Here is a 24816-nt window from a genome sequence, read left to right as displayed (position 1 = left end):
GGAAAATACTACTTGCTACTATACTACATCACCCTTCCTCTTCAGAAAAATCCCAACGCCTATTTTTATTAGTTGGCCGGCTTGTCACCCACCGTCCCTCTCCGTGTTTTTATTAGCTGGCCCACCCCCCACCGCTTGATGCACCCCTGCTTCGCCCTCACTCGAGCGCCGCTCGCCTCCCATGCTCCGGCCCGCTTGCCGCCCTCGGGGTCCTCATCGTCGCTCCGTATCCGGGAGCAAGAGCTGGTCCGGTGATGCTCTTCGAGCGGGGGTTGAAGGCCGCTGGTGGTGCCGGAGCCGCGAGCCTCCTCCTCTCCGCGCCGCGTCGGCCGGCGCGTGCCCTCCTCCGTTCGCTGCGAGCTGCTCGTAGGCGGGCGGCGGGACGGGAGGCGGGTGCGGGCGCAGCGGCAGGACACGGGCGCAGCGGCCGTGGCGGGACTCGTGAGCGGGCGGGCGGGGCATGAGCGGCATGACGTGGGAGCAGCGGGACACAGGACGTGGGAGCGGGCGGGCGTGGCGCCAGCGGCGGGACATGGGCGCGACCGGATCGGCAGGACGCGGGCGCAACAACCGCGGCAGGAGCGGCAGGACGAGGACGCGGCGGCGGCGGCGGGACGTGGGAGCGGGCGGACGCGGCGGCGGGACACATGCGCGACAGGACGTGGGCACGACGGCGGACGCGGCAGGATCGACAGGACGCGGGCGCGGCAGGAGCTTGGGGCTAGCGTTGACGAGCAGCTCAGAGTGGCGGCCCATCCGGCGAAATGCCAGGTTACACATGCCCAAAATGCGTCTGTCCCGCATTGGACACACTAGCTGACCTAAATGAAAAAACGGACACGAATGCCCGCTCGGCCGATTCAAATAGACAAAAAATGGACAAAATCCGCGCCCGTTTGGTTCACTGTGTTGGAGTTGCTCTAATCGAACAAGGCCGCGGTTTATTCATGCTAGTTTTCCGAATCACAAAAAAAAAGCTTAAAACCATTGATGATTTTCTGTGTGCTCTGATTTTTTTTCTGTGTGCACTGATGGGAGCATGCTGAGGAGAGCAGGCGCGCCTCTCGTTTCCATCTAACTCTCGCACACCACAGCGACGGCCCCGGCCCGGAGGCACACATATGCTGTGATGATTCTCATCGCAATTCGCAACCACCTCTTCGACCTCGATGTCGTCAGCGTGGCGCCGCTCGGTAAGGCGCCGCGCGCCCGTGAGCGAGCGGGAGGAGGGCCGGCGGGAGCTGGGCCGTAGGGTGGAGGAGCTGGAGGAGGCGGTCGAGGGGCTTCGTGGGGAGAAGAACGCGGCGGAGGCAGAGGAAGCGGCGCTGTGCGCTGAGCTGAACGCGGAGCGCGGCGCGGCGGAATCCGCGGCGCGCGAGACCATGTCGATGATCGAGCGGCTTCAGCGGGAGAAGGCGGCCGCGCTCCTGGAAGCGCGCCAGTTCCGCCGGCTGGCCGAGGGACGCGTCGAGCGCGACCGGCAGCTCCACAACGAGCTTGCGTCGTTGTCGGCCCTCGCCGGCGGCTACCTCGCCCTCCTCCACGCCCACGGCATCGGCCCCGCTGACGAGAACTGTTACCATGACCATGAGGAGGAGCGTCCCGTAGAAGTAGAACACGTCGAACCGAAGGTCGACAGGGAGAGTACCGGCGAGAGCGTCGTGGTGGTCAAGAAGTCGGTCCCGCCGCCTCCCGCGGAGGAGCTGGAGTGCACAAAAGACATGGGGTGCGCGGCCGCGTCGAAGTCCGTGGCTGTGGAGTGCACGGAAGAGGAGCGCGTGGACGGTGCGCCGGACCTGTACGCGAGGGTGGGGGCGCTGGAGGCGGACAGGGCGGCCACACGGAGGGAGGTGGCGGCGCTGCGAGCCGAGCCAGCGCGAGCGGTGCTAGCAAGGGACATGGCACGGCGCCTGTGCCGTGAATCCGCGGCCGTCACGACGGTGCAGAAGCCGCGCTTCTCCGTGCTCGCCATTTGCAAGGTACTAGCATCATGTCTGACCCAGTCGACGCTATTAGCAGTTCTCCAGTTCACAATGTTCGTAGTAGTAACTTCAAATTCATTTAATTTGTACAGTGGTTCTTCCCCATGATCCTAAGGAGCAAGAGATGTTTTACGGCCAGGTCCGCGCAGGTGGCGCTCCTAACCAAAAATGTTCTTCTGTCTTTCAGTCGCAGTTTTCACAAGACGCAAAAAACGTTTCCTGAATCTCTCACGCTGACGCTTGGCTTCTCGTCGGCGCTGCTCGGCATGCTTCTACTTCTAGAGAGATTCACGGCTGCACTGCATCGCCGCCGGCGGCGGTCGTTGTTGGGATCATAGCAGCTGTTGATAGGCTATCGGTCCTGCAACCAAAAGCGTGTGATTCAAGCACGTCTTCTAACTTACACATTTGAAGTGTCGCGTAAACAATAATCCGTACATGCAGTTTTTTTTTAATGTTGGTAGGAGAGCTCGCTGCATCAGGCTTGAATCTTTACATAGCTCTGCTAGTTTTTTCTTTCGAATATATTTTTTTGACGAACTTTTATTTGGAATACCGGGTGCCTACTGACCACACGCTCTGTTCATGACGTGCTCTCACGCTGTGCACATGATGTAACGAACTCCCTGCATGTAGGTTGTAAAGCTTTCCATCACAGAAGCAAAACCTGCAAATTTTCCGCAAAACATGACGTACTAACAAGAATGAGGCGTCTGCAAACAAGCATCGGCTCACTTTCTCTCCGGAGAGCACGCAAATTGCATGTCTTAAAGCATCTCTAGCAGACCCCGTATATCACCTATCCACAAAACTCGTTTACAGTTTACGGAAAAACGGCTTTGTGGGCCGGCGCGAGCGGCGGCCGAGCAGACCCCGCACAGCGGAACTGTAAAACGGAATATTCACGGATATCCCGTTTTTACAGTTCCGCTATGCGGTGTCTGCTCGACCACAGTCCACGCCAACCCGTAAATCAGATGGGTTTTTATCTGAATTTGACACATATGTCACATATTCAGAATTATTAATTCAATATAAGATAAAATGTCAATATTACAATACAGCAATCATCCAAATTACAATAATTATTAAAATCACCGAAGCAAACTAAATAATTCAATACAAAACTTATCCTGAATACAAATCACACATGAATTAAATGAAATGAATGTAAATGGAACGTGTTACCGCCCAGCCCTTTGCCAATGGTGCTCAATGAGATCCCCCTGAAGCTGAAAGTGGGTGTTTGCATCTTTAATCCCCCGGTAGGTCTGAAGAAATGCTGGTTAGGGTCTCTAGCTGGTTTGATACGGGTACCCACATTGTCGCAGAAGAACTCCAAGTTCATGCCTCTCTCATCTTCGAGAATCATATTGTGAAGAATCACACAACATGCCATGATGTTTTTCAGGGATTGCTTGTCCAAAAAACAAGCAGGACCACGAACAATGGCAAACCTAGATTGCAAAACCCCGAATGCTCTATCAATATCTTTTCGGGCTGACTCTTGTATCCTTGCAATTCATATTGTTTCTTAATTTTGGGTTCTTTGATGCTCTTGACAAATATGCACCAAGAAGGGTAGATACCATCTGCAAAATAGTACCCCTTTGTGTATTCATGCCCATTGATACTGTAGTTGCAAGCAGGAGCATCACCACTAGCAAGCCTAGCAAACAAAATGAGACCGTTGCAACACATTGATATCATTGAGAGTAACCGGCAATACCAAAAAGCAATGCCAAAATCCATAAATCCTCGGCCTCTAGCACAATTGTTGCATCACGAGACGAGAGTACACGGCATGCCAAAAAAGCAATGCCAAAATCCATAAATCCTCGGCCTCTAGCACAATTGTTGCATCACGAGGCTTGCCGCAATACATTCTCTGGCATGCTTTCGGGTAGTTTTTCAAGTCCAATGCATACAATCAATGCTTCCTAGCATACCAGGCCAACCTCTTCTCTCACTTGATGCCATCAACTTTTTTGTGTCTTCCTTGTTGGGTGCCCGAAGATATTCAGGACTAAAGACATGGATGATCACTTTGGCAAACCTACGCACTGACTCAATTGTAGTATATTTACCAATGCGAAGGTACTCATCGGCATAGTCAGCCGGACTGTCGTATGCAATTACCCGCATAGCTGCCGAGATTTTTTGATATGCACTAAATCCCTTCAAGCATGCGGCATTTCTTCTTTGAGTAAAATACCGACAATTGGCCTCACAAGTTTGCACTACTTTTACAAAGAGGGGTCAGTACATTCGATACCTTCTTTAAAAGAGGTGCGGCGGATAAGTTGGATTGTCCGCGAAGTAGTCTTGCATCAACATCTCGTTCCCGAGATGGCGATTCCGAGGAATGCAAAGACGGCGACGGTCGATCCTTGCCATATCTTTCGGTTCTCATTGTCGTGCTCCTTCACGGCGAGGGACCTCACCAACATCTGTTGCCGATGGTTCTCAAGTAGCGTCTCAACATCCGAGTCGTCCGAATCAGACGAATCCTCGAGTAAAAACCTTTCACGAGGGCTCAGTTCCATCTAAAATCGCAAATACGAACGCTGCATGAACCAACTATGCATATCGCATTCGAAAGCACAAGCACAAGCACTCAGCGGCGGCTCGGGCCGGTGGCTCTGCGACAGTCGATCCCAGCGCGGTGACGGCAGCTCAGCTCGGCAGATCCGGTGAGTCAGTGTAGCGGCTAGGTGGAACCGGGTGAGGAGCGCCCCGTTGGCGTGATCCCGTCCGCAGATATGGCCGGAATTGCCGGCGACGGGCGTGCGGAACCGATAGTGGATGGCTGCGGAAGGGGGTGGGGAACGCGCGTGGGCTGAAATGGCCCTCCTGCCAACCGCTTTTCTGAGATACAGGGCACCGTCGGGTCGAGGGGGAAACCTGTGTTTTCACGGGTTGGAAGTGGAATTTTACCGCGCCCCTCAAAAAAATTATGGGTCCGACGCGTTTACAGTGTCTGATCGGACGACTTTTTTCATGTGGACCCGTATTTTGACGGTTATTTTGCGGGTCGGGGCATTATACGAGGTCTGCTAGAGATGCTCTTAGCTTTATAAAAGATGGAGGATAAAATACAAGAAAGGCAGATCCGCTCCCACCATAACACGGTGAGAAACAAAACAGACTCCAACACAAGCGCACACATCACAACCACAAAGCATAAGAGCATGTTCTAAACAGATCAACAAAGCCACGTGTCGACTAACGTCGGTCAACCACCGTTGAGTGCCTACAGGAGGTGGCAGGTGGATGACGGAACTCTGATAGTCCCAAGAAGCTTACCATATATTTTTTTGAAGGAAATATGCCCTAGAGGCAATAATAAAGTTGTTTATATTTCCTTATATCATGATAAATGTTTATTATTCATGCTAGAATTGTATTAACCGGAAACTTAGTACATGTGTGAATACATAGACAAACAGAGTGTCACTAGTGTGCCTCTACTTGACTAGCTCGTTGATCAAAGATGGTTAAGTTTCCTAGCCATAGACATGAGTTGTCATTTGATGAACGGGATCACATCATTAGAGAATGATGTGATTGACTTGACCCATTCCGTTAGCTTAGCACTTGATCGTTTAGTATGTTGCTATTGCTTTCTTCATGGCTTATACATGTTCCTATGACTATGAGATTATGCAACTCCCGAATACCGGAAGAATACTTTGTGTGCTACCAAACGTCACAACATAACTGGGTGATTATAAAGGTGCTCTAAAGGTGTCTCCGATGGTGTTTGTTGAGTTGGCATAGATCGAGATTAGGATTTGTCACTACGATTGTCATAGAGGTATCTCTGGGCCCTCTTGGTAATGCACATCACTATAAGCCTTGCAAGCAATGTGACTAATGAGTTAGTTACGTGATGATGCATTACGGAACGAGTAAGATACTTGCTGGTAACGAGATTGAACTAGGAATGAGATACCGACAATCGAATCTCAGGCAAGTAACATACCGATGACAAAGGGAACAACGTATATTGTTATGCGGGGTTTGACTGATAAAGATCTTCGTAGAATATGTGGGAGACAATATGAGAATCCAGGTTCCGCTATTGGCTATTGGCCGGAGACATGTCTCGATCATGTCTACATAGTTCTCGAACCCGTAGGGTCCGCACGCTTAACATGGGTATTATGAGTTTATGTGTTTTGATGTACCGAAGGTAATTCAGAGTCCCGTATATGATCACAAACCTGACAAGGAGTCTCGAAATGGTCGAGACATAAAGATCGATATATTGGATGGCTATGTTTGGACATCGGAATGGTTCCGGGTGAGTTCGGGCATTTACCGGAGTACCGGGAGGTTACCGGAACCCCTCGGGGAGTCAATGGGCCTTATTGGGCCTTAGTGGAAAGGAGGAGGAGGCGGCCAAGGTGGGCCCCCCCCCCAAGCCCAATCCGAATTGGGAGGGGGGCCAGCCCCCCTTTCCTTCTCTCCTTCTCCCCCTTCCTTCCCTCTCCTACTCCAACTAGGGAAGGGGGAATCCTACTCCCACCGGGAGTAGGACTCCCCCCTTGGGCGTGCCTAGGAGGCCGGCCCTCTTCCCCTCTTCCAATCCTTTATATATGGGGAGGGGGCACCCCATAGACACACAAGTTGATCATTGATCTCTTAGCCGTGTGCGATGCCCCCCTCCACCATAATCCACCTCGATCATATCGTTGCGGTGCTTAAGCGAAGCCCTGCGTCGGTAGCATTATCATCACCATCATCACACCGTCGTGCTGACGAAGCTCTCCCTCGACACTGTGCTGGATCGTGAGTTCATGGGACATCACCGAGCTAAACTTGTGCAGATCGCGGAGGTGTCGTACGTTCGGTACTAGGATCGGTCGATCGTGAAGACGTACGACTACATCAACCGCGTTGTCATAACGCTTCCGTTTTCAGCCTACGAGGGTACGTGGACAATGTTGGGGAACATAGTAATTTCAAAATTTTCCTACGCACACGCAAGATCATGGTGATGTATAGCAACAAGAGGGGAGAGTGTTGTCTACATACCCTTGTAGACCGTAAGCGGAAGCGTTAGCACAGCGCGGTTGATGTAGTCGTACGTCTTCACGGCCCGACCGATCAAACACCGAAACTACGGCACCTCCGAGTTCTAGCACACGTTCAGCTCGATGACGTCCCTCGAACTCCGATCCAGCCGAGTGTCGAGGGAGAGTTCCGTCAGCACGACAGCGTGGTGACGATCTTGATGTTCTACCATTGCAGGGCTTCGCCTAAGCACCGCTACGATATTATCGAGGTGGACTATGGTGGAGGGGGCACCGCACACGGCTAAGAGATCCAAGGGATCAATTGTTGTGTCTTTGGTGCTAGCCCTGCCCCTCTATTTATATGTTGAGCCCCGGGGTCGAAACTTGAAGCAAAAGCCTCCTCAAAGTCAGTTTTGCCCAAAAGGCAAGAGTCCCACTCGGACTCCAGGACCAAACGCCACAATCCTTGGCGTCTGGCCCAGACGCCATGGGCCTCCGGCGTTTGGCCCCCTGGCCTCCGCAAAACTCCTTTTGCACCGACCTAAAGCCTCATGGGCTTGACCCCTTGGCCTAACCATATCATCCAATATATGAATCTTTACGTCTCGACCATTTCGAGACTCCTCGTCATGTCCCCGATCTCATCCGGGACTCCGAACTCCTTCGGTACATCCAGATTAAGACTTAGAGTCATCTGGATCAGTGCCAAAACTTGTATCGACGTAACTTTTTACGACGAACCTTTTGTCACCTCCATAATTGAGAAACATATCCTTATTCCACTAAGGATAATTTTTACCAATGTCCAGTGATCTACTCCTAGATCACTATTGTACTCCCTTGCCAAACCAGGGCAGAGTATACAATAGGTCTGGTTCACAGCATAGCATACTTTATAGAACCTATGATTGAGGCATAGGGAATGACTTTTCATTCTCTTTCTATTTTCTGCCATGGTCGAGTCTTGAGTCTTACTCAACTTCACACCTTGCAACACAGGCAAGAACTCCTTCTTTGACTGTTCCATTTTGAACTACTTCAAAATCTTGTCAAGGTATGTACTCATTGAAAATCTTATCAAGCGTCTTGATCTATCTCAATAGATCTTGATGCTCAATATGTAAGTAGCTTTACTGAGGTCTTTATTTTAAAGAACTCCTTTCGAATACTCCTTTATGCTTTGCAGAATAATTCTACATTATTTCCGATCAACAATATGTCATTCACATATACTTATCAGAAATGTTGTAGTGCTCCCACTCACTTTCTTGTAAATACAGGCTTCACCGTAAGTCTGTACAAAACTATATGCTTTGATCAACTCATCAAAGCGTATATTCCAACTCCGAGATGCTTGCACCAGTCCATAGATGGATCGCTGGAGCATGCACATTTTGTTAGTACCTTTAGGATTGACAAAACCTTCTGGTTGCATCATATACAACTCTTCTTTGAGAAAACCATTAAGGAATGCAGTTTTGACATCCATTTGCCAGATTTCATAAATTGTGGCAATTGCTAACATGATTCGGACAGACTTAAGCATCGCTACAGTTGAGAAAATCTCATTGTAGTCAACACCTTGAACTTGTCAAAAACCTTTTTGCGACAAGTCGAGCTTTGTAGATAGTAACACTACTATCAACGTTCGTCTTCCTCTTGAAGATCCATTTATACAATATGGCTTGCCGATCATCGGGCAACTCCACCAAAGTCCACACTTTGTTCTCATACATGGATCCCATCTCAGATTTCATGGCCTTAAGCCATTTTGCGGAATCTGGGCTCATCATCGCTTCCTCATAGTTCGTAGATTCATCATGGTCTAGTAACATGACTTCCAGAACAGGATGACCGTACCACGCTGGTGCGGACCGTACTCTGGAAGACCTACGAGGTTCTGTAGTAACTTGAACTGAAGTTTCATGATCATCATCATTAGCTTCCTCACTAATTGGTGTAGTAATCACTGGAACTGATTTCAGTGATGAACTATTTTCCAATTCGGGAGAAGGTATAGTTACCTCATCAAGTTCTACTTTCCTCCCATTCATTTCTTTCGAGAGAAACTCCTTCTCTAGAAAGGATCCATTTTTAGCAACGAATATCTTGCCTTCGGATCTGTGATAGAAGGTGTACCCAACAGTTTCCTTTGGGTATTCTATGAAGACGCACTTCTCCGATTTGGGTTTGAGCTTGTCAGGATGAAACTTTTTCCCATAAGCATCGTAGCCCCAAACTTTAAGAAACGACAACTTGGGTTTCTTGCTAAACCATAGTTCATACGGTGTCATCTCAACGGATTTAGATGGTGCCCTATTAAACATGAATGCAGCTGTCTCTAATGCATAGCCCCAAAACGATAGTGGTAAACCGATAAGAGACATCATAGATCGCACTATATCCAATAAAGTGCGGTTACGATGTTTGGACACACCATAACGTTGTGGTGTTCCAGGTGGCGTGAGCTGTGAAACTATTCCACATTGTTTTAATTGAAGACCAAACTCGTAACTCAAATATTCGTCTTCGCGATCAGATCGCAGAAACTTTATTTTCTTGTTACGATGATTTTTCCACTTCACTCTGAAATTCTTTGAACCTTTCAACTATTTCAGACTTATGTTTCATCAAGTAGATATACCCATATCTGCTCAAATCATCTTGTGAAGGTTAGAAAATAACGATACTTGCCACGAGCATCAACACTCATTGGATCGCATACATCGGTATGTATTATTTCCAATAAGTCAGTAGCTTGTTCCATTGTTCCGGAGAACGGAGTTTTAGTCATCTTGCACAAAAGGCACGGTTCGCAAGCATCAAATGATTCATAACCAAGTGATTCCGAAAATCCATCTTTATGGAATTTCTTCATGTGCTTTACACCGATATAACCAAAACGGCAGTGCCACAAATAACTTGCACTATCATTATTAACTTCGCATCTTTTGGCATCAATATTATGAATATGTGCATCACTACGATCGAGAGCCAACAAACTATTTTCGTTGGGTGTATGACCATTGAAGGTTTTATTCATTTAAATAGAACAACAATTATTCTCTGATTTTAAATGAATAACCGTATTGCAATAAACATGATCAAATCATATTTATGCTCAACGCAAATGCCAAATAACATTTATTTAGGTTTAACACTAATCCCGAAAGTATAGGGAGTGTGTGATGATGATCATATCAATCTTGGAACTACTTCCAACACTCATCGTCACTTACCCTTAACTAGTCTCTGTTTATTATGTAACGCCTGTTTCGAGTTACTAATATTAGCAACTGAACAAGTACCAAATACTCAGGGACTACTATAAACACTAGTAAGGCACACAGCAATAACCTGTATATCAAATATACCCTTGTTCACTTTGCCATCCTTTTTATCCACCAAATATTTAGGGCATTTCCGCTTCCAGTGACCATTTCCTTTGCAGTGTAAGCACTCAGTTTCAGGCTTTGGTCCAGCTTTGGGCTTCTTCACGGGAGTGACAACTTGTTTGCCATTCTACTTGAAGTTTCCCTTTCTTTCCCTTTCCCCTTTTTTTTGAAACTAGTGGTCTTGTCAATCATCAACACTTGATGCTCTTTCTTGATTTCTACCTTCGTCGATTTCAACATCACGAAGAGCTCGGGAATCGTTTTCGTCATCCCTTGCATACTATAGTTCATCTCGAAGTTCTAGTAACTTAGTGACGGTGACTAGAGAATTTTGTCAATCACTATCTTATCTGGAAGATTAACTCCCACTTGATTCAAGCGATTGAAGTATCCAGACAATCTGAGCACATGCTCACTAGTTGAGCGATTCTCCTCCATCTTTTAGCTATAGAACTTGTTGGAGACTTCATATCTCTCAACTCGGGTATTTGCTTGAAATATTAACTTCAATTCCTGGAACATCTCATATAGTCCATGATGTTCAAAACATCTTTGAAGTCCCGATTCTAAGCCATAAAGCATGGTGCACAAAACTATCAAGTAGTCATCATATTGAGCTAGCCAAACGTTCATAACGTCTACATCTGCTCCTGCAATAGGTCTGTCACCTAGCAGTGCATTAAGGACATAATTCTTCTGTGCAGCAATGAGGATAAACCTCAGGTCGCGGATCCAATCCGCATCATTGCTACTAACATTTTTCAACACAATTTTCTCTAGGAACATATCAAAATAAACATATGAAAGCAACAACGCAAGCTATTGATCTTACAACATAATTTGCAAAATACTACCAGGACTAAGTTCATGATAAATTTAAGTTCAATTAATCATATTACTTAAGAACTCCCACTTAGACAGACATCTCTCTAGTCATCTAAGTGATCACGTGATCCAAATCAACTAAACCATAACCGATCATCACGTGAGATGGAGTAGTTTTCAATGGTGAACATCACTATGTTGATCATATCTACTATATGATTCACGCTCGACCTTTCGGTCTCCGTGCTCCGAGGCCATATCTGCATATGCTAGGCTCGTCAAGTTTAACCTGAGTATTCCGCGTGTGCAAAACTGGCTTGCACCCGTTGTAGATGGACGTAGAGCTTATCACACCCGATCATCACGTGGTGTCTGGGCACGATGAACTTTGGCAATAGTGCATACTCAGGGAGAACACTTCTTGATAATTAGTGAGAGATCATCTTAAAATGCTACCGTCAATCAAAGCAAGAATAAGATGTATAATAGATAAACATCATATGCAATCAAAATATGTGACATGATATGGCTATGATCAACTTGCGCCTTTGATCTCCATCTCCAAAGTACTGTCATGATCTCTATCGTCACCAGCACGACACCATGATCTTCATCATCTTGATCTATATCAATGTGTCATCACATGGTTGTCTCACCAACTATTGCTCTTGCAACTATTACTATCGTATAGCGATAAAGTAAAGCAATTATTTGGTACTTGCATCTTATGCAACAAAGAGACATCCATAGGGCTTCTGCCAGTTGCCGATAACTTCAACAAAACATGATCATCTCATATAACAACTTATATCTTATCACGTCTTGACCATATCACATCACAACATGCCCTGCAAAAACAAGTTAGACGTCCTCTACTTTGTTGTTGCAAATTTTACGTGGCTGCTACGGGCTGAGCAAGAACCGTTCTTACCTACGCATCAAAACCACAACGATAGTTTGTCAAGTTGGTGCTGTCTTAACCTTCGCAAGGACCGGGCGTAGCCACACTCGGTTCAACTAAAGTTGGAGAAACTGACACCCGCCAGCCACCTGTGTGCAAAGCACGTCGATAGAACCAGTCTCGCGTAAGCGTACGCGTAATGTCGGTCCGGGCCGCTTCATCCAACAATACCGCCGAACCAAAGTATGACATGCTGGTAAGCAGTATGACTTATATCGCCCACAACTCACTTGTGTTCTACTCGTGCATATAACATCAACGCATAAAACCTAGGCTCTGATACCACTGTTGGGGAACGTAGTAATTTCAAAATTTTCCTACGCACATGCAAGATCATGGTGATGTATATCAACGAGAGGGGAGAGTGTTGTCTACATGCCCTTGTAGACCGTAAGCGGAAGCGTTAGCACAACGCGGTTGATGTAGTCGTACGTCTTCACGGCCCGACCAATCAAGCACCGAAACTACGGCACCTCCGAGTTCTAGCACACGTTCAGCTCGATGACGTCCCTTGAACTCCGATCCAGCCGAGTGTCGAGGGAGAGTTCCGTCAGCACGACGGCGTGGTGACGATCTTGATGTTCTACCGTTGCAGGGCTTCGCCTAAGCACCGCTACGATATTATCGAGGTGGACTATGGTGGAGGGGGGCACCGCACACGGCTAAGAGATCCAAGGGATCAATTGTTGTGTCTTTGGTGCTAGCCCTGACCCTCTATTTATATGTTGAGCCCCGGGGTCGAAATTGGAGCAAAAGCCTCCTCAAAGTCGGTTTTACCCGAAAGGCAAGAGTCCCACTCGGACTCCAGGACCAAACGCCACAATCCTTGGTGTCTGGCCCAGACGCCATGGGCCTCGGCGTCTGGCCCGGGGCCAGACGCCAGGGTCTCCGGCGTTTGGCCCCCTGGCCTCCGCAAAACTCCTTTTGCACCGACCTAAAGCCTCATGGGCTTGACCCCTTGGCCTAACCATATCATCCAATATATGAATCTTTACGTCTCGACCATTTCGAGACTCCTCGTCATGTCCCCGATCTCATCCGGGACTCCGAACTCCTTCGGTACATCAAAACTCATAAACTCATAATAAAACTGTCATCGAAACCTTAAGCGTGCGGACCCTACGGGTTCGAGAACTATGTAGACATGACCTAGAACTATTCTCGGTCAATAACCAATAGTGGAACGTAGATTCCCATATTGGTTCCTACATATTCTACGAAGATCTTTATCGGTCAGACCGCATAACAACATACGTTGTTCCCTTTGTCATCGGTATGTTACTTACCCGAGATTCGATCGTCGGTATCCAATACCTAGTTCAATCTCGTTACCGGCAAGTCTCTTTACTCGTTCCGTAATACATCATCCCGCAACTAACTCATTAGTTACAATGCTTGCAAGGCTTATAGTGATGTGCATTACCGAGTGGGCCCAGAGATACCTCTCCGACAATCGGAGTGACAAATCCTAATCTCGAAATACGCCAACCCAACATGTACCTTTGGAAACACCTGTAGTACTCCTTTATAATAACCCAGTTACGTTGTGACGTTTGGTAGCACCCAAAGTGTTCCTCCGGTAAACAGGAGTTGCATAATCTCATAGTCATAGGAACATGTATAAGTCATGAAGAAAGCAATAGCAACATACTAAACGATCGGGTGCTAAGCTAACGGAATGGGTCATGTCAATCAGATCATTCAACTAATGATGTGATCCCATTAATCAAATAACAACTCTTTGTCCATGGTTAGGAAACATAACCATCTTTGATTAACAAGCTAGTCAAGTAGAGGCATATTAGTGACACTCTGTTTGTCTATATATTCACACATGTATTATGTTTCCGGTTAATACAATTCTAGCATGAATAATAAACATTTATCATGAAATAAGGAAATAAATGATAACTTTATTATTGCCTCTAGGGCATATTTCCTTCAGACAAAACTCTCCCCTCTTGTTGCTATGCATCACCATGATCTTGCGTGTGCGTAGGAAATTTTTGAAATTACCGCGTTCCCCAACATTTTTCACATCAAGGAAATGAGCATATTGTTGTACAAGCCCAATTACATGTTCATGATCGTTAACAATGTGCATGTCCAGTATGGCCATCTCCAACAACATTGACTCGCAAATTTGTTTCGGCATCCGTCTACGGATAGGGGGACCAGTCCGCAGACACTGATGCGGGAGTCGGCCATCCAACGTTGCCCGTATACATCTAGTCCTAAATTTTTTAAGCCCGCACACTCAAATAGCTGCATATATAGTATAGAATAGTTCAAATTTTCAAAATCAGCGGTAGTTCTAATTAAATAAGTTCAAATATTACACTCAAACATTGTTGTCCTACTGCCAACAGATGCTCAATTAGATCTTCCTTCAGTTGCTCATGAGTTGCTTGATGCCGAATTTGTTGCATGGATTCTGGTCAGGAAGTTTGATAGGATCACCCATGTCTTAAATTCAAGACTTGCAGCAGCATCGTCACCCTCATCATCCACGATCATGTTGTACATGATCACACAACAAGTCATCACCTCCCACAAGGTCTCTGCATCCCATTGTTTAGCTGGTCCACGAACAACTGCAAAACGTACCTGTAGGACTCCAAATGTCCTCTCAACATCCTTTCTAGCTGGTTCTTGTCTTTTGGGCAAAGTGAGCATCTTTCTAGCCAAATGGGTTAGAGATGGTGTTGACAAAGGTAGCCCACGAAGGATAGATACCGCCAACTAGATAGTAACCCATGGTATACTCATGCACATTGATAGTATAGAGGCAAGGATGAGCTTTTTCTTCAGATAGCCTAGCAAACAATGGTGATTGCTACAGCATGTTGATGTCATTGTGATACCCGCACATGCCATAAAAGCAACCACTATAACGGCACCACTATATTTTAACAATGGCACCATATTGGTGTCGTCGAGTGTCTACGCTGATGTCTGCTAGAACTACGTCGGTATTTCCCCAAAGAGGAAGGGATGATGCAGTATAGCGACGGTAGGTATTTCCCTCAGTGATGAGACCAAGGTTATCGATCCAGTAGGAGAACCTCCTCACACCACGTAAACAACACCTGAACAAAAATATATAACAAATATTCGCAACCCGACATGTTAAAGGGGTTGTCAATCCCTTTCGGGTACGGCGCCTCAAGTAGGCAAATAACGTGAGATAAAAAGTGGTAGATAGGATAAATAGATCGCGGAACAAATAAATTGCATCAATGTAGTTTTTTATTTTTGGTTTAATAGATCTAAAAATAAATGCAAGAGAAAATAGATCGCAAAGGCAAATATGATGAAAAGAGACCCCGGGGCCGTAGGTTTCACTAGTGGCTTCTCTCGAGAAAAATAGCAAACGGTGGGAAAACAATTACTATTGGGCAATTGATAGAACTTCAAATAATCATGATGATATCTAGGCAATTATCATTATATAGGCATCACGTCCAAGGTTAGTAGACCGACTCCTGCCTGCATGCATCTACTACTATTACTCCACACATCGACCGCTATCCAGCATGCATCTAGTGTATTAAGTTCACGAGAAAACAGAGTAATGCAATAAGAATGGTGACATGATGTAGACGAGATCCATTTATCCATTGTGGCAGATATAGATCTCATCTTGTTATCCTTAGTAGCAATGATACATACGTGTCGGTTCCCCTTCTATCACTGGGATCAAGCACCGTAAGATCAAACCCACTACAAAGCACCTCTTCCCATTGCAAGATAATTAGATCAAGTTGGCCAAACAAAACTCAAATATCGGAGAAGAAATACGAGGCTATAAGCAATCATGCATATAAGAGATCAAAGAAGACTCAAATAACTTTCATGGATAAAAACATAGATCTGATCATAAACTCAAAGTTCATCGGATCCCAACAAACACACCACCAAAAGACTTACATCATATGGATCTCAAAGAGACCATTGTATTGATAATCATGAGAGAGAGAGAGGAAGCCATCTAGCTACTAGCTACGGACCCATAAGTCTATAAAGAACTGCTCACACATCATAGGAGAGGTACCAATGGAAGTGGTGAACCCCTCCATGACGGTGTCTAGATTGGATCTGGTGGTTCTGGACTCTGCGGAGGCTGGATCAATATTTCGTTGACTCCCCTAGGGTTTCTGGAATATTGTGGTATTTATAGAGCAAAGAGGCGGTTCTGGGGGCACCCGAGGTGGGAAGCACCCACCTGGGCGCGCCTAGGCCTCCTGGCGCGCCCTGGTGGGTGCTGCTCCCCTCGAGCAGCCCCCCAGGTGCTTCCTTGGCCCATTGGCTTTCTTTTGGCCCAAAAAAGTCCTCCAGGAGTTGCGTTGCGTTTGTACTCCGTTTGATATTGATTTCCTATGATGTAAAAAACATGCAGAAAACAGCAACTGGCACTGGGCACTATGTCAATAGGTTAGTACCAAAAAATGATATAAAATGACTATAAAATGATTGTAAAACATCCAATAATGATAATATAACAACATGGAACAATCAAAAGTTATAGATACGTTGGAGACGTATCAGCATCCCCGAGCTTAATTCCTGCTCGTCCTCGAGTAGGTAAATGATAAAAACAGAATTTTCGATGTGGAATGTTGCCTAACATGTTTATCACATTTCTTTTCTTTATAGCATGGACATATGGACTTTTATATGATTCAAAGCAATAGTCTAGTTTTGACATGAAGACTTTAATACTCAAGCATACCAACAAGCAACCATGTCTTTCAAAATATCAACACTAAAGCAAGTTATCCCTAGCCCATCATGCTCAATCATTGATCCATTCATGAAACACACTCGAATATTAGCTACACCCAATGCTCAAATACGATCATAGTGCCCCTTAGTTGGTTCTTTATAAGAGAAGACGGAGACTCAAATTCAAAATAAAAAATGCATAAGTAAAAGAAAGGCCCTTCGCGGAGGGAAGTAGTGATTTGTAGAGGTGCTAGAGCTGAAAGCTTAAATTGAGAGATAAAATTATTTTTTTAGAGGCATACTTTTCCTACCAACAAAAACGACTTGGAGCATCCCAACACTTTCCATGCTAGATACATCATAGGCGGTTCCCAAACAGAAAATAAAGTTTATTCCTTTTTCCACCATAACTTTCACTTTCCATGGCTAGCCGTATCCACGGGTGCCCTCCATACCAACACTTTCCAAGGAATTTATTATTTGACAACATGAAGTAAATTCATTTATTCATTTCGGGACTGGGCATCCCTAGTACCTTTGTCGTACTCTCGTGCAATGACAAGTGAATAAAGACTCATCGTGAGAATAACACATCTAGCATGGAAAATATTGGCTACCCTTTACCGCCTCGCGAGTAGTAGAGCACATAAAAGAGAAATTTGTTTTGGACATTAGAGATGGCACATGCAAATTTGCTTAGAACGGCATGGAAAATATCGCATATAGGTAGATATAGTGGACTCATAAGGCAAAACTGGTTTAAAGGGTTTTGGATGCACAAGTAGTGATCATACTTAGTGCAAAATGAAGGCTAGCAAAAAGATTGAGAAGTGACCAACCAAAAAGCAAAAAATCTCGTACCCAAGCATTAAGCATAAGTAACACCTAATAATGCACCATAAGTAGGATATAAATTTCATTGCATAACTATTGACTTTCGTGCTTGCATAGGGAATCACAAACCTTAACATCAATATTCTTACTAAAGCACAATTACTCATCAACATGACTCACATATCATATCGTCATATCTCAAAACCATTACTAAGAATCAAGTTTATTTTGTCCATTGATCTTCATGAAAGTTTTTATTATATCCTCCTTGGATATCTATCACTTTGGGACTATTTTCATATGTTGTTTTTGATAAGCTCAAACAAATATAAGTGAAGATCATGAGCATAATTTTTTTTTCTTTCTCTCAACATAATCTAAGTGAAGCAAGAGAGAATTTCTGAAAATTTTACTAACTCCCAAATAAATATAAGTGAAGCATGAGAGCATTTATTCAAAATTAACAAAGCACAACGTGCTAAAAAAGATATAAGTGAAGTACTAGAGCAAGTCCATGGCTCCGAAAATTTAAGTGAAGCATAGCATAATTTTTGGCTCTCTAAAAAGGGTGTGTCCAGCAAGGACTCAACACTTAAAGCACAAAACAAAACAAGCAAAGACTCATATCATACAAGACGCTCCAAGCAAAACTCATATCATGTGACGAATAAAAATATAGTTTCAAGTAAAATACCGACGGTCGTTAGAAGAAAGCGGGGATGCCACTCGGGGGCATCCCCAAGCTTAGTTGCTTGCTACTTCTTTGAATATTATCTTGGGGTGCCTCGGGAATCCCCAAGCTTAGCCTTTTGCTTATCCTTATTCCTTCATCCATCGTAAGATAACCCAAAACTTGAAAACTTCAATCACATAAAACTCAAACAAAACCTTCGCGAGATCCGTTAGTATAAGAAACCAAACCACTACTATAAGTACTATAGCAAACCTATTCTTGTTTTGTTTTTGCATTATATCTACTGTATTCCAACTTTTCTATGGCAAAAACTCATCAAAGAAAACCATAGAATCATCAAAACAAGCACACAACGCAAAGAAAACAGAATCTGTCAAAAACAAAACAGTCTATAGCAATCTGAAAATTTCGAATACTTCTGTTAATTCAAAAACTAGGAAATAAATTGGTGGACGTGAGGAATTTGTCTATTAATCCTCTGCAATAAGAATTATCTTAAAAGCACTCTTCTGTAAAAAAATGACAACGAATCTCGTGAGCGCAAAAGTTTCTGTTTTTCAGCAAGATCAAATAAACTTTCACCCAAGTCTTCCCAAAGGCATTGCTTGGCACAAACACTAACTAAAACACAATAGTTTAAAGACCCAACACTTTCTGTTGGTATGATTGGTGATAACCCGCAAGTATACGGATAGTTGTAGCCTCTTTCGATAAGTAAGAGTGTCGAACCCAACGAGGAGCTAAAGGTAGAACAAATACTCTCTCAAGTCCTACCGGCCACTGATACGACTCTATGACGCTTGACGTTCGCTTTACCTAGAACAAGTATGAAACTAGAAGTGCTTTGTAGGTGTGATAGGATAGGTTTGCAACATAATAAAGAACACGTAAATACAAACTAGGGGCTGTTTAGATAAAGATGCAATAAAGTAAATATAGCGAGTGTGGAAAAGTGGTGGTAGGAGTTGTGAAATTGTCCCTAAGCAATTGACTATGTTACTAGACCGGTAATCACTATTGAAATTTTATTTGAGGGAGAGACATAAGCTAACATACTTTCTCTACTTGGATCATATGCACTTATGATTGGAACTCTAGCAAGCATCTGCAAATACTAAAGATTCATTAAGGTAAAAACCCAACAATAGCATTAAAGTATCAAGTCCCCTTTATCCCATATGCAAACAACCTACTTACTCGGGTCTGTGCTTCTGTCACTCACGCCACCCACCATAAGCAAATCATAAACATATTGCAAACCGACAACGGGAATCCCTCACGCTTGCGCGACACGGAGGGCACAATAGGACATCACCAATAATAAAACATGCAACTAAAACCAATCATAGCAATTCATCAATCACCGATAGGAGAACGAAAATCTACTCAGACATCATAGGATGGCAACACATTTATACGTCTCCAACGTATCTACTTTTCTAAACACTTTTGCCCTTGTTTTGGACTCTAACTTGCATGATTTGAATGAAACTAACCCGGACTGACGCTGTTTTCAGCAGAACTGCCTTGACGTTCTTTTATGTGTAGAAAAGAAAAGTTCTCAGAATGTCCTGGAAATCCACTGAGGCACTTTTCAGAATTAATAAGAATTTTTGGTGAAAGAATGAAGGCCAGGGGGCCCACGGGCTGTCGCGCCCCCCCCCCTAGGGCGTGCCCTCCTATCTCGTGGGCCCCCTGGACACCTCCCGACCTCAACTCCAACTCCGTACATACCGTCTCGGGGAGAAAAAAATCAAGGAAAAAGTTTCATCGTGTTTCACGACACGGAGCCGCCGCCAAGACCTAATCTCTCTCGGGAGGGCTGATCTGGAGTCCGTTCGGGGCTCCAAAGAGGGGGATTCGTCGCCGTCGTCACCATCAACCATCCTCCATCACCAATTTCATGATGCTCACCGCCGTGCGTGAGTAATTCCATCGTAGGCTTGCTGGACGGTGATGGGTTGGATGAGATTTACCATGTAATTAAGTTAGTTATTTTAGGGTTTGATCCCTAGTATCCACTATGTTCTGAGATTGATGTTGCTATGACTTTGCTATGCTTAATGCTTGTCACTAGGGCCCGAGTGCCATGATTTCATATCTGAACCTATTATGTTTTCATGAATATATGTGTGTTCTTGATCCTATCTTGCAAGTCTATAGTCACCTATTATGTGTTATGATCCGACAACCCCGAAGTGACAATAATCGGGATACTTCTCGGTGATGACCGTAGTTCGAGGAGTTCATGTCTTCATTATGTGCTAATGCTTTGTTCTAGTTCTCTACTAAAAGGAGGCCTTAATATCCCTTAGTTTCCGTAAGGACCCCTCTGAAAACGGGAGGGTAGGACAAAAGATGTCATGCAAGTTCTTTTCCATAAGCACGTATGACTATTTACGGAATACATGCCTATATTACATTGATGAACTGGAGCTAGTTCTATATCACCCTATGTTATAACTATTGCATGAGGAATCGCATCCGGCATAATTATCCATTACTGATCCATTGCCTACGAGCTTTTCACATATTGTTCTTCGCTTATTTACTTTTCCATTGCTACTGTTACAACTACTACAAAAAACCCAAAAACATTTATCTTTACTTTTGCTACCACTACTATTATTATCATACCACTTTTGCTACTAAACACTTTGCTGCAGATACTAAGTTATCCAGGTCTGGTTGAATTGACAACTCAACTGCTAATACTCAAGAATATTCTTTGGCTCCCCTTGTGTCGAATCAATAAATTTGGGTTGAATACTCTACCCTCGAAAGCTGTTGCGATCCCCTATACTTGTGGGTTATCAAGACTAATTTCTGGCACCGTTGCCGGGGAGCATAGCTCTATTCTCTGAGTCAATTGGGATTTATATCTGTTAATCACTATGAAGAACTTGAAAGACGATCAAACTACTATTTTGCCCTCAACTACGAGAGGAGGTAAGGAACTGCCATCTAGCTCTGCACTAGATTCTCCTTCCGTTATAAGTAAGCTTGCGACACCTAAACCTGCTACTGCTATGAATTCTGATATGTCGCATGTTATTGATGATGCCACTTTTGCTATGAATGACGAAACTACTTCTGTGCTTGATACTACTGTGCCATTAGGTGAATTTCTAGATGAACAACTTGCTAGATTTAGGAGGAATGAAAATATTGAAGAACCTATTATTGATGATAGTGATGATGAAGGTCCCCCCAATGATTACGTTTTACCTGTTGTTCCTAAGGGTTATGTTATGCATGAAACAGCTACTATGGAAATTCTTGCTTGCAATGATAGAAATGATCTTAAGAAATTATTAGCTAAATGGAAGCATCAGTCTCTTAATGCTAGAATGAAACCCGATCCTGCTTTTGCTACTTCACCTATCTGTGTTACTGATAAGGATTATGAATTCTCTGTTGATCCTGATATTATTACTTTAGTTGAATCTGATCCTTTTTATGGCCTTGAATCTGAAACTGTTGTGGCACATCTTACCAAGTTGAATGATATAGCCACCCTATTTACTCATGATGAGAAGTCTCGCTATTTATATATCCTTAAGATATTTCCGTTCTCATTAAAGGGCGATGCTAAGACTTGGTATAATTCTCTTGCTCCTGGTTGTGTGCGTAGTCCCCAGGATATGATTTATTACTTCTCTGCTAAATATTTTCTTGCTCATAAGAGACAAGCTGCCTTGCGGGAAATATATAATTTTGTGCAAATCAAGGAAGAGAGTCTCCCACAAGCTTGGGGGAGGCTTCTCCGGTTACTTAATGCTTTTCCTGATCATCCTCTTAAGAAAAATGAAATACTTGATATCTTTTATAATTGACTAACCGATGCTTCCAAGGACTACTTGGATAGTTGTGCTGGTTGTGTTTTCAGGGAAAGAACAGTCGACGAAGCTGAAATACTATTGAATAATACGTTGACTAATGAAAATAATTGGACTCTTCCCGAGCCAGTTCCTAAAGTAATTCCTGAACCAATTGAGCCAACTCCTGAGCCTATTCCTAAACCCACTCCAAAGAAGAGAGGTGTTTTATTTCTTAGTCCTGAAGATATGCAAGAGGCAAAGAAATCAATGAAAGAAAAAGGTATTAAAGCTGAAGATGTTAAGAATTTACCTCCTATTGAAGAAATACATGGTCTTAATTTACCACCTGAAGACACATTGTCTTGATAACCCGACACAGGTAGTAAAGGTAAATTCTCTCTATAGATATGATAAAGTTGAAGTACCCTCTACTAAATTTCATAGCCCATGCTTAGATGAATTTGATGACTTTATGGCTAGACAAGAAAGTTTTAATGCTTATGTTGGTAGAGAGTTAAAGAATAATGCTTTCGAGATAGGACGCGTAGGTGATAATTTGGCTAGAGTTAAAGATGAACTTCACCGCGTTAGCAAATATGCTTCTATGGTTGCTACTCAAGCTGAGCAAGTACTTAAAGCTCAAAATGATTTGCTTCCTGAATTAAATAATAAAAATGAATTTGCTGTTAGAGTGGCTACTAGAACTATAGAATGACTCAGGAACCTTTGTATCCTGAAGGCCACCCTAAGAGAATCGAGCAAGATTCTCAGAGAAATAATTTAGAGGCATCTAGTTCTTCTAAAAAGAAGAAAAAGAAAAATGATAGAACTTTGCATGCTTCTAGTGAACCTACTGAAGACACACCTGAGAATCCTAATGATATTTCTATTTCTGATGCTGAAACTCAATCAAGTGATGAACATGAACCTAGTGATAATGTTAATGATAATGTTCATGTTGATGCTCAACCTAGCAAAGACAATGATGTAGAGATTGAACCCTTTGTTGATCTTGATAACCCACAATCAAAGAATCAACGTTATGATAAGAGAGATTTTGTTGCTAGGAAGCATGGTAAAGAAAGAGAACCATGGGTTCAGAAACCCATGCCCTTTCCTCCCAAACCATCCAAGTCAAAGGATGATGAGGATTTTGAGCGCTTTGCTGAAATGACTAGACCTATTTTCTTACGTATGTGCTTAACTGATATGCTTAAAGTAAATCCTTATGCTAAGTATATGAAGGATATCATCACTAATAAAAGAAAGATACTGGAAGCTGAAATTTCCACCATGCTTGCTAATTACACTTTTAAAGGTGGAGTACCAAAGAAACTTGGATATCCGGGCGTACCAACCATACCATGCTCTATTAAAAGAAATTATGTTAGAACTGCTTTATGCGATCTTGGAGCCGGTGTTAGTGTTATGCCTCTCTCTTTATATCGTAGACTTGAATTGAATAAGTTGACACCTACTGAAATATCTTTGCAAATGGCTGATAAATCAACTGCTATACCTGTCGGTATTTGTGAGGATGTGCCTGTTGTGGTTGCAAATGTCACTATCTTAACGGACTTTGTTATTCTTGATATTCCCGAGGACGATAGCATGTCTATTATTCTTGGTAGACCTTTTCTTAATAATGCAGGGGCTGTTATTGATTGCAACAAAGGCAATGTCACTTTTCATGTTAATGCTAATGAGCATACGATACACTTTCCGAGGAAACAATCTCAAGTTCATAGCATCAATTCTATTGAAAAAGTTCCAACTATCATTTTTGGAGGTTTTGAATTTCCTCTCCCTACTATCAAGAAAAAGTATGATATTCTTATTGTTGGGGATTTTCATATCCCCGTTGAGGTAACTTAGTGTTATTCGAAATTTCTCCGGTTCCGTGTTATTCGGAATGAGTTTGTTAACAATACTTGATCAACCTTGTTAGTGGGTTCATTTTGATGATCACGAGATGGATGAAACTAGAAGGCACAACCTTCTGTACCCTCTTTTTTACTTTCTGTTATTTAGAATAAATAAAGCAAAAATAGTATTATCCGTCTGTTTTCTGAATTATCCGTGCATTAAAAAATAGTCCGAAAATAAAAGTTCTCCAAATGCCTTGCAAATTTAGCATGATTTTTTCTGGAATATTTGAGGATTTTAGGCACTGAAAACACTGCAAAAGGGGCAAGCACCAGGCCACGAGAGAGGAGGGTGCGCCCCCCTGTAGGGCACGCCCCTGATACGTCTCCAACGTATCTATAATTTTTGATTGCTCCATGCTACTTTATCTACTGTTTTGGACTATATTGGGCTTTATTTTCCACTTTTATATTATTTTTGGGACTAACCTATTAACCGGAGGCCCAGCCTAGAATTGCTGTTTTTTGCCTATTTCAGTGTTTCGAAGAAACAGAATATCAAACGGAGTCCAAACGGAATGAAACCTTCGGGAACATGATTTTCTCACCAAACAAGATCCAAGAGACTTGGACCCTACTCCAAGAAGCAGAATAGTCGGTCACGAGGGTGGGGGGCGCCCCTCCTAGGGCGCG

The 24816-nt window shown here is 43.9% G+C and overlaps 1 protein-coding gene across 1 annotated transcript; it reads left to right on the top strand.

Moving 5' to 3' along the window:
- Window positions 1–583: 583 nt before the first annotated feature.
- On the top strand, window positions 584–2463 carry LOC123116379 (uncharacterized). The gene is made up of 2 exons (XM_044537343.1): window positions 584–1979; window positions 2075–2463. The coding sequence occupies exons 1-2, from the start codon at window positions 1170–1172 to the stop codon at window positions 2318–2320; spliced, it is 1056 nt and encodes a 351-aa protein (XP_044393278.1). The 5' UTR covers window positions 584–1169; the 3' UTR covers window positions 2321–2463.
- The last annotated feature ends 22353 nt before the right edge of the window (window positions 2464–24816 follow it).

Source organism: Triticum aestivum, chromosome 5B, assembly GCF_018294505.1.
Source record: "Triticum aestivum cultivar Chinese Spring chromosome 5B, IWGSC CS RefSeq v2.1, whole genome shotgun sequence".
Lineage (NCBI taxonomy): Eukaryota > Viridiplantae > Streptophyta > Magnoliopsida > Poales > Poaceae > Triticum > Triticum aestivum.
Note: the sequence above shows the minus strand (reverse complement) of the source record. Positions and strands in the feature narration are given on the sequence as shown.